General features: G+C 29.9%; 1 protein-coding gene across 1 annotated transcript in view; it reads right to left on the reverse strand.

The window, feature by feature from the left end:
• The window catches only part of futsch, a 44,258-nt gene extending 32,948 nt beyond the window's left edge, over positions 1–11,310 (reverse strand). Inside the window, exon 1 of the mRNA XM_071893522.1 lies at positions 10,519–11,310. Within this exon, the coding sequence (XP_071749623.1) occupies positions 10,519–10,648 (130 nt within the window). The 5' untranslated portion in view covers positions 10,649–11,310. The remainder of the gene's footprint in view (positions 1–10,518) is intronic.
• Between the last annotated feature and the right edge of the window lie 990 nt (positions 11,311–12,300).

Below are 12,300 nucleotides of genomic sequence, written 5' to 3' on the forward strand. Positions count from 1 at the left end.
CTATATGGAAAACTATGCAAGCAGTACATTTATTTACAAAAAATGAAAGTTCTACATATACCTTTGTATGTAAATATATATGTAGCCTTTCAACACAAAACTAAGATTTAGTTTGAATTACATTTGTATTTTTTGAGAAATTATCGTCGATTTGTATCAACGAATTATTCTTTTTAACCTTTTGGAGAATCCAGAGATCGAACTTAAATTAGACAAAATTGATTGTTACAATAAAGGAATGAAAAAATGATTAATTTTATTTTAAAGGCTATAACAGGTCTTTAGTACAACATATACTTAGATTTATCACCATAAGTACAGGGCGGAGATTTTAATGTGAATTTTAAAACGTACACTAAAATTTATTTCCCAAAATTAATTTAGCAATTCACAAATATTTTGTTCTTTCACGCAGGGTTCCATATTGAAGTCAATCACTAAAACCTACCACCTCCAGCTTCAACTGCAACCTATAATCGTGATGATAGACTCCTTGTCTAGCTGGCCAATGCCACGAGAATGGAAGCATACAAGGACTCGACTGTGTTATGTGAACGTTTATTCGACTCTCTCTCGCCAATATTTCTTTGCTACAAAAATAAAGGTCTTAAAAATGTTGGGATTTTTGGAATAAATCCTGTTCCAATTACCTGATTTGGACAAACTGAACCAATTTATAATTCCAGCATGATATTGGATCTGTTACCATCAATTTAAGGTCTTTATCATAATTATTGATGGATTTATTTGCACCCCAAAAAAGAGATGAAACCTACTGCTGTTAATTAAATTACTTTTAAGGGCCCTTCTCATCACCCCAATTTATTTCACGAAAATTAATAGTTATAACTTTAACACATATTAAATATTCCTATTTATTCTATTATTTTCTAATTCATATAAAATAAGAAATGTAAAATTATATGAGACATCTCCCCCTACATAACAAACAGTAATTGCCCCTCAACCCCTCAATCTCAAAAAGGGATGACCCCCACCACCGTAAGATAAGTTATCTTCAAAGGCCACTCTCAACACCTTAATTTATATCCATGAAGCTGAGGCAGCTTTCAGGTATTGCTCATTTCCAAAACGAGATGAAGCCCAAAACAGCCTCAAATTTAGAAGCTCTTGGAGGTGTAAATGTGAAGTGTCTGGCGGTACCCCAAAACAGCTCCAACATTTGTGGTATAAATGAGGAGTTTTGAGGGGATCTTAGTGGTTGCTTAATTAATGGCGGTGGGTTTCATCTCATTTTGGGATACAGACATACCAAAAAAACAGCCCTAACTTTTGTGTTATATACGGGGGTTGGGAGGGCCCCTTACTGGAAGTATATATGGGAGTGTTGTTGCTGGGGATATATTTCAGGCGGGAAATGTCTTAATGCAATATATTGCAACACCATTTGAAGGAACCCCTTATTTTTTATTTTACAGTCGACGTTTAGTATATTCGAGGTTTGTCCATTCGATGTTTCGTCGGGTGAGATATCGGCGGTAGACGTTTTGTCCATGCACCTTACATAATATGTGTTTATAGTATATGTGACCGTCAATACAAAAGGAATCTTTGATTAAATCTGCATTACAATTGTATTCTTCGACTAATTGTTATCCTTTGGAGGCATTGCAAATACCAAAAAAATTCTCTTAAAATATAAGAACCATAAATTGATATATTTTGTTTTAGAAAATATAGGGGTTGGGGGAGATGAAATGAAGTCTCATGGATTCAATGACGATTTCAAACTATACTTAACACTTTTGAATATATCAACTCATGCCAGAAATTTGAATACAATGCTCAAAATTAACTTTAATATGTATATAAAATATTGGGATGTTTGTACAGAGTGAGACTCAAATTTACAGTAGCATGAATACATTTCAAAAAATTTGATTTTTATGGAATCAAGAGAAGACAACTTGGAGGGAATCTAAATTTTGATGGGAAGTGCGACATAAATTATTCTATAAGATGTCCTGAACTGTAAATTCTAGGGGTTGAGGTAAGAAAGTCAGCCATTTTGTTGCTTCAGAAGTTTAGGTTCTTCTTACTGTATGGGACTGTAATATACTTCTTGATGTTGTTGGCAATCCAGATGGAGCTGACAACGGTCTTTGCAGCCTTCTCGGTGCTGACCCCTCCCCCCCCTATATTTTAGGTTTCAAAATAATTTCTTTGATTTATTTGTATTTTACGGAGGATTTGTGAAAGTTTCATTTTATTGCCACCCCGTAAATATTTCATTGACAAATAGCATTTGTTCAGCTATATATCAGCATTATTTAGGCATGAGTAGATTCCTCTTTTATAAACCGATTTTTTATGTTTCGCATTCGATTGTTAGTAAAGGGTGATACAAAACGAGGGGTTTTTTCCAGTAGGGATTTTTTGACAGGCGAACGCAAGTTCTCTCACATTCATACGTCATTTTTACTCAGTATTGTTTTACAATTCTTCATGCAAAGATATACGTCACAACAACATAGTACAAATTGTTCAAGTGTACTATGAAAGTCAGCGTTCTGTGAAAGTAGTTTTTCGAAAATTGCACCCAACTTATGGTCCACATAATCGACCTTCAGAATCTACAATTCGCAGAATAATCGAAAAATTTGAAGGGGCAGCAATTTACTGGGATGTCCCTTCGTCTGGTAGGCCACGCACAGTTCGCAGCGTAGAAAATATTGCGGCCGTAGCCGAGAGTGTAGCCGAAGATCGTGAAGAATCGATTCGCCACCACTCTCAACAATGGTAACAGACTTTTGGTACCACAAATTGAAGCATATGGTCTCCAAGATATTTGGTTCCAACAAGATGGTGCCACTTGCCACACAGCCCGTGTAACAATGGACTTATTGGGACATCATTTTGGTGAGCAATTAATTTCACGTTTTGGCACGGTGAATTGGCCACCAAGATCGTGTGATATCACACCTTTGGACTTTTTTCTTTGGGGCTGCGTAAAAGCAAAAGTCTATGTGGATAAACCAGCGACGATTGAATCATTGGAAGCAAATATTGAGCGAGTTATTCGTGAGATTCCGGTCACAATGCTCGAACGCGTCATCAAAAATTGGCGCAAAAAAATGGACCATTTAAGGGCCAGTTGAGGCCAACATATCCAGGGGATTAATTTCTAGAAATAATTGTGAAGGATTGTTTTTTCGGTTCATAATAAAGTTTTAACCATAATATAATATTTTATGTGTTTTATTTCTACAATCCAAAAACCGCTCGTTTTGAATCACCCTTTATATAATATATGTAAATAACTTTGTTTTTAGCTCAGCAATTGAAAGCTAGCATGTATTTAGTAGCAAATGGTATAACTATAATCAAAATTTAAGATGAACAATTTTAAATGAAAGATTTACAAGTCGTGGAATTAGGATAATGCAAAAATTGAATGTTCCTATTAAAGACTAATTTAATAAAATTACTAAAAGGTAAGTATTTTGTATTACATTATAAAGTTTAAATGCCCAGAGTTAAATTACCCATTAATACATGTTAAATGCATAGTTTTAATTTATCAAAATGAAATGATAGTATCAATCAATAGTTGGTAATTAGAATGCCCAATATAGTAATTAAACAATGCATTTTAAGGCAATGAAATTCAACTTTTACAATTTACATATGCAAGTTGCAACTTGTATAGACCTCACAACTTGAACAAACTATATATATATATGGTTATTTTAAGGTTAATAAAAAATAATTTTCTATTTTTAGAGACTAATTATAAACTATAATGTTTATTTATAAGAAAACCTCATTAGAATGTAATGTATAATTACAACAACCAGATCATTTAAAAAAAGGGGGACAAACGATTAATGAGTGTTTAAGGTCGTGTTTCTTCAAAACAAATTGATAGAAAAAGTTTTTGTTTCATAATATGAAAGTCCAAATTAGTTGTCAGCAACCCCCAGACTGTAAACCAGATGTGACCTAGAAGAAGTTTATATTTGACCCTTTGAAAATATCAATTTTTATTATTTATAGTTAAACTAAGTATTTTTTCTTGGAAAAAGTGGTTGTAAGAACAAATAAACTCACTAAACTATATACATATATTTAACAAAATGATCTTCCACAATTACTAAGATATTGTGATATTCATCTCACTCCGAAACATTGTCATTCACTGGTAATTCAGACTCAACTGTTTCATTTACTAAAATTGCAATTTTTTGAGGGTGTCATCAAATATAAAAGCTCAATTTTACTTTACAAAGATGAATATATCAACTTAAAATAATAACATGATCCGTTTATTGTTTAGAATTTTAGGGTGCTGTAATAATTGAACTATAATTTCAACTTGACCACACAATATATATACAAAATTCCAAAAAAATCATTTTTTTATAATACACATTCTCAAAAGGATTATTCAAAGTCCAAGCACTAATTTGTTGCTAATTTTATATATCTTAATCTACGGGTAGGGCTTTATTAATAGTTTATACATGGAATCTTCTAGTTATAAGGAAAATAATGTGGGAAACTGTAAGAATAATTTGTAATTATAAGTTGTCAAAATACTTGCGGTTGTTGTTTAAAAAAAAGAGATGACTTATATTTTTTGCTTCATGATTCCATTTTGCTTAAAAAGTAAGGATTTAAAGGCTCTGCCCTTTGGGGAAAACAAATAAAAGAAAGTTCAATTTATTTTTGTGTCAATTTTGTATATGTTTTCTTTCACTTAAAAGATTAATTATTTAGATTTTAAATTATAAGGCTTCTTCTGTTTATACTTGTCTGAGACAAGTAATAAAAGTTATCCTTTTTGCCTTTGATAATAAAGGTCTGTTTAAAAAAATAAGGAAATACAAAGATCTTTATGAATAGACATGTATTGTTATTACGAATAAAGAAAAAACAAAAAAAACCTTTTATGGAATATTTTTGTTGTAAATAATATTTCCTTTGAAGTTTATAAACCAACAAATAAGGTTCTTAAGAACAATATTTATTTTTTGTTGTTCTTATCTGTCTTATATGTCGGGAAATCTTTATTACAAAATTACAAATAAAATTCAGTCGGGATCGATCTGATATAAAAATTCGATCCGGTCCCATTCTTTAAATAAATTGGTGATGACGTCAGTTGTTATTTAAACATGTGAACATCGATATGCAATAATGTGATATAAAGTTAGATTACTACATAAATTATATTTTGACAAATACCGTCTTCCCCAAAATTAGGAATTTTTGCATTTTAGAAGATTTTTTTCATCATTTGAGCAAATAATGAAGCAGAGCAAAAAATATAATACTTGAATGTTTTTTCCAAAAAAAAAATTTCTGTGAATAACTCTGGATTTTTGTAATTTTTTTTATTAGTTATGGATTTTTGATTTTTTTTTTCAAAAAATTTAATAGTTGAATTTTTTTTCTAAAAGTGCCGAAACAAAACCAAGCCCCCAAATAAAATTCTACAAACGCACCTGCCAAAAAATGTGGTCTGTATATTGAGACCAAAAGAATCCCTTTCTCCATTTGAAAACGATTAAATTTCGGTCTGAGATTGCATTTTCCAATGAAATATCGCTATAAAACGATTTGTTATAAATACTTTTATACCGAACTATCAAAATTTAGTCTCCAACCAAGTTTCAACATTTCTGACTACCACAATAAAATAATAATTTATTGTAGGCCATTACATGTTTTTTTCCCTTTCATACATGGTTCTTCTCTATTCTACACCTCCATTTTTCCTTCAAGAAACATATATATTTATGACACTTATATATATACAAACAGTGGAACGATATAACATTTTTGGTTTATTATATCACGTTCATTGAAGTTTTTTTTTATTATCTTTTTTTTGTATTAGTATTTTTTTCTTATAAATGTTTCTACCAAATTTGTGCTACATTTTCGTTCTAAGACAGATATATTCCTTAATATATGGAATTGAAATAAAAACTTACTTATAAGCTTGAACAATTAATAAGATAAAAAATTAAGCTAACTTCGTAATCCTTTATTGAATGTTTAAAAACCCATGAGTAAATATGTCAATATTTAGTCAAGGTAAGACCCACCATGAAAGGGAAAATAAATAAAATATATAAATATATTTATGAAAAATATAAGTATTTCAAAAAAGGTGTACAAATATTTTGATATGTAGTGTTAAAAGGCAGAATAAGTTGTTGTTTGATTTACAAGTGAATAATTACATGTATTTGTATATTCTACATTTGAATGGCAATTTTTTTTAATGTTTGCAATCTTATTAATAAATTATATTTCAAAAAATATATATATTTTCAGCTGTGAGTTGTAAATTACATAGTTTTATAACTTTATACACAGAAAACTTAGTACTAACGTAGAGTCAATCTAAATATGTTTATTTATCTTGAGTTGTCAGAGAAATTTTAACAATTTTTTTTATATCAAAAAGTTTTGAATTTCGTAGAAGATGTTGTAAGGCTTAATATTATACAGCACACACTCTTTATTTTTTCCCCTTATCTAGGTATGTACCCATATAAAATGTTAAAATAGACATAACTGTCAAGTAAAAAAAAAAAAACTTGAGAGTACATTAGTATAGGTATGTACTTTAATATGCAAAGGAGAAAAAAAAACCCCGACTACTTGAACTTATCATAAAAATTCTAAAATAAAATAGACTAATTCTTAATCATAATTTTGAGCAACACAAATAAAATTTGTGAAAAAATTAATGCTTTACACTTTTGTAAAGAATTTGCTATACTTTTATGGATGATGATATCTTGCATCCTTTCTAAGGAAAAAAGAGTTCATCTCCCCCCGTCTTAAAGTGGTAGATTCTTACTTAAACTTAGTAATGTACATCACTCGAGATATGAGATTTAAGAAACATATATAAACTACATTATAAGGAAGGCTAATCGAAACATGGGAATCATTATAGAAGTTTCAAAACTCGTAACCTTTCATTCATGGTGAAACTTTCTTCAATTTATGTCCTTCTGATCTTAATGTACGGATCTGACATCTGGAGTCCTTTCAGAAACTATTTGACTAATCAACTCCCTTTATTGGAGAGTTAAAGGCAAAAACATAAAAATAGTCCAAAAAGTGTATTTGAAGGTTATAGAAGGTCAATGGAAAAAGGTGTATCCTTAATTATACTTTATAGACTAAATTTAAAATTGTTCATGAAAATTGTTCATGAAGACGGAAGTAACTTTTCTTCGACTTTACGCTTATAAATAAAAAAAACTTATTTTAATTCTATTCATGACACTCTTTTATATGGAACATTTTCAAAAATGTCATAAATTGTACTATAATTTTTAGAGACCCCGTCTTGGGACTCACAGTTGAGCCAATACGTTTTAAGGTAAAATATATAATAAAACTAGTTGATAAAGGGTTAGATAACTATTGATAGACATTAGAGTTTAAGACATTTTTATTTTTATGTACCTTTTGTACATACAATAGTTAATTAGTTTCCTAAATATTAATTAAAAAATGGCTTTTATTATTATAACACTTGGTTATTTAGGCCTCCGAAATCGTTGATATCAACAATTTTGTCTTCACATCAAAAAACCCTTATAAAAAAATAGATTCAAGGTATATAACTGATTTTATCAGCTTTAATGAAAAAGGTCATTTATGTGTAGGTACATATTTTATTGTATATCCTTATTCCCATTCTCTTTACATAGTTGATTATAAGAAAGTACTTTTAAAGTCACTAAACAATACAAGTATATAAAAAATAAAAATATTCAAGTTGACACGCAATTATTTTGTTTTAAGTTTTTTCATTCGAAAGTATTTATAGTTGTTTTTTGTTATTCTTAATTTAGTCACACAGAGACGTAGCTTTATAAGAACATTTTCTTGTCATTTGCTTTTCTTATACCTGTATAGTTATTACCCTCACTTCTAATATAGGGTCACATTAAAAAAAGTGCTGTAAGTATTTTGTATGAACAACATTTTGATTACACTGGACTACATAGGATTTAGATCTAAAATATATCTTAAACATTATGTGGCTATACACTACACAAATCTCAATTTTTTTGAAAATGTCCTCCCAATCTTTTTAGAATAATTAATTGTTGTGTCAGTTCTTATTTAGGACTGAAGACTGCACACCTGTCCAGTTCAGTCCAATATATCAGTCCTTGATGACGTCACACAGCTTTATCTCTTCTTTTTTGAATAAGTTTCTCTTACTGACAGTTGGAAGGACTGGTCCTTAGACTGGACTGGATGTGAACAAATGAAGACTGACACAACACTATATCAACTAATAACTTTTATTATTAAAACTATTGAATATATCTTTTCGAAAAGGATTTGAATTGGAGTTTTTTCACCTTTTTCAGTAGATGCATATAAATGATTGCACAAACATATGTATATAGGTAAAAATAACTTATATTAAACTCTTGAACTCAAAGGATGATTATTTTTTTATCATTTACACTCAGTGCGTTAAAAGATAAAAGTGAATTAGCATATGATAATTTGCATTGATTAAATGAAATGCATGTGTTAGTGGAAAAAATTTATATGGTTCAAAAAAGGGAATTATAAATGAAGTTGTCTTCACTGTTTTTTATCCAAATTTCTAGTATGAAAGCAGATTGTTTTATATAAGGGAAACGGGCAACAGAAAAATAGAAATGATTGCATCAAACTGATTTGCTTCAACATTCAAAAGCTATGTTAGCCTTTGCTAACTCTTTTAACAATTTATTTGGGCAGCTGAGTAAACTCAATAATATCATTGGGTGTGGGCGGAGGCGCACAATAATGGTTGCACGGCGCTCATATCTTGAGTATATCTCAAGAATGTTGTAATTGTCTACTAAATCTGATGAACACACTTTTACGGACATAGATGTCAGGGTTGCTAAGATATTGAGGTCTAAATTTGTTCCAAATTTAAAACAATTTTTTTAGGTAAATTATTTTATACAATTATTCAATGATATATTATATTAGTTATATTAAGAACATCATTTATTGGACATTGCCCTCTGTATAATTATTCATACCTAGTAGGTACAAGTTTGCTACATGAAAATCACCGTAATTTAAAAAAAAAGGATGGAATGATTGTCAATCAGATTTGAGGGTCCCCTAAAATTAATGCTCTTAATTATATTTAATGAGCCCTTCCCCAACTATAGAACCCACTTGATCATTCAATTGTAAAATCCCAATTGTTTGCCAACATTTTAAAAACATAAGTGAGAATAATAATTGTGCCAAATGTTCATCATCAAAAGTCATTCTTACTAAATGTTATTAGTGATCAATATATATATTTTTTTTGTTGCTAAAGATGAAATAAATATAAACATCAACAACATTAGGGTCAGAGCCGCGCCCTTTTCATTCCTCCCTCTTCCTTCCTTTTCTTTTCTTTTCCTCTCATTATTTCTCCTTTCTACTGTATAACTCACGCTTTCCGCTCTGACGTCACTTGTTTCAAAAAGTAACTTGTCAAATAAATGGTTAATATGTAGATACAGTAATAATTCGACCAACCTGTACTATGTTCATTTTGACCACTCTAAGATAAATACATTAATGGGTATATAAATGCGTCACAATGTAGTTCCCATACATAATATGGACGGTATATTACTCGAATCTTACCTGGAAAGAATTAAAAATATTTTCAATTAGTTGTCATAATTTTCCTAAATGTTACATTAAAATATTTATATATATATATTTGATGATTCCCTCCCCCCCTTATATATGACTCATGGTAATAATATAGAGCTATTCCATCAACCACCTACCCGACAACAACCCTAACTCTCCCTTTTTCCTCTTCATTCCTTAAATTTTAGAAAACCTGTGAGGGGCTTTTGCCACGAAGAAGGGAAAATAAATCGTTACTGGTAAAAGTCATGACAGTTCCTTTGATGGAATGTTGTTTAAGTCACATAAAAAAAATAAATAATGATTTTTGAAACCCCTCACATGTAAATTTTACATTATTATTTTCTTAAATAAATAGATAAACTTTCAGATAATTTTCGGTTCCTTTTATAATACACAAAATTAAAGTGCACGTATATCATGAATATTTTATTCATATTTGGTAGTTTGTAGAACTATACAAACCCTGGTTGTATGTAGTTTGAATAGTCTAAGATATTTTTGATTCATTATGGGTGTGGCAGGGAACTGCTTTTTGCTATGCAAATCTTGAGCGAAAAACTTCAAAAAAAAAAAATTACAAATGAATTGAGCTGATTGAAATAATAGGATAATTGATTACAATCCATTTAAAACCCCAGTATATGTTCAAATATATATATATATATATTAATAAAGATTCAATGGCAGTCAAGAGCATTAAAAAACTGCAGTTTTTTTTTTTCCTTTTGGCAAAATTGGCAGAGGGACTTAATGTTCTTTTTTTCAACTTTTATAAAGGAAAGAGTCATTTTGAAAATAAAATATTTCATATTATATGAAATAAATATATGAATAACGAAATATTACCTTGTCTGAGTTTGTTTGTAATCCTTGCTTTATGAGCTTCTGATAATGGTTCGCTCACAACAATGAGTAGATATGCACCAGATAAAGGGCTTAAAAGCCCTTGAACTTCTGGCTCTCCAGTCGTCTCCATGACGTCTGGAGTGTTCCTTGAAGAAGGGTAAAATGTCTTCTTCGAAGGGATTTGGAGTTTGTGTGTGTGTGTTTTTTAAAGTCTATATTCTATTATATTGAAAAATCGAATTCCACTTCTATTTTTTAGCACTTTTTTAAGAAAAAGAGAGAGAAAAAAGTGATGACAAATCTGTCTTATAGGTAGTGTGTTAAGCTTGTATCCTTTAACGAGTTAATGAGTTACTTTCCTTCGTGGATTAAGCTTCTTGAAGTGAAAAATATTCCAAGTTCCTTTTTAGGGAAGTCCGTTCATCTTCCTTCTCATTATCGGACTGACTACTGAGGATAATATTTATCAGCTGTTGTAGGTTCTTCTTTTCGAAATATATATATATATATATGCAGAGAGAGAGAGAGGGGAAAAGGGAGTTAGAACCACGCCAATGGATCGATATGATGAAATAAGAAATTATTCACAGAAAGAGAAAGTCGTTGGGAAATAGCTGGTACTGTAAGGGAGAAACAAGTCCCTTCCTTTTTAACATTCTGTTATTACAAACTTATTATACTCTAAGTAGATAGTCCATGCTACAACCTGAAGCAAAAATCAATTTTTTCTTTTTATAAGTTATATTCTACAATAGTCTGCCTTTGCTAAATTCCTTTATATACGTAGAACATGTATAAATTGGAAGATCAAAACTATAGGTTGAAAATAGAAAAAAAATAACATCCATTTTGGTTGTTTTTTTGTGCAAATTTTTCAAAAATTACAACTATAGCCCCTAGCTCCTTTTTTGTCTTCTTCTTCTCTCAATCCAATAAGAAGAGGAAGAAAATTTCGGGCTTTCCTTCCTCCTCTGTGATAGCCTTGAAGTACACCCTGTTTTTTTTTCTCCTATTTTTTTTTTTGCTAACCGGTACAAAAAAAATCAGGGCGGAGTTCGTACCTTCGTAATGAAGAAGGGGATTTCAGGCCTCTCCCATTTAGAGAATACTTTCCCGTACATAGAATAAGGAGGAGAGGAGTCGGAAAGAGGTGGGGGGACTTGCATTAAGCCGGCATGATGAAATATTGTGACTACCCCACCTTTTGATTATAAAAGCAAAAAATGACTATCTTTTCATATCAAGTCATGGATATTTAATTAATGAACAAATATGTATAAAATATATGCATGTAAGATATGAGATTGGGCGTGGAGCTCATTCTCAAATGCTCTCCATGAACCTTTTTCCAAGTCATTTTTTATGTAAATATAGTTTAACGTAAAAGATCTATTGAGTCTAATAGGGAAAGTTGTACATATATTTAAACATATATATAAAAAACTTTCAGAAAAAAAAAAAAAAAATTAGGATTTATTTTCTTATCAATAGTAGTGAGCGAATAGGGAAATATATTATAAATCTGTATAAATACAGTACATTTAAAAAAAAGTGATGCACAATAATTATTTCCAAAAATATACGATTAAATCATTGAAAAATAAACGATTTTTTAAAATATAATAATACATATCAATCACTAAATAAAATTTAATTTCATAAAAAGTATGAACTCATAGAGTTAAAATTAATTAATTATTCCTATGTAGTCGAAGGTACATAAAAAGTCTTGTAATTTTTTTAATATACAATACATACATATGTAGAATAACAAAATGCAAG

The sequence above is a fragment of the Lepeophtheirus salmonis genome, chromosome 14 (assembly GCF_016086655.4).
Source record: "Lepeophtheirus salmonis chromosome 14, UVic_Lsal_1.4, whole genome shotgun sequence".
NCBI classification, from domain to species: Eukaryota; Metazoa; Arthropoda; class Copepoda; order Siphonostomatoida; family Caligidae; genus Lepeophtheirus; species Lepeophtheirus salmonis.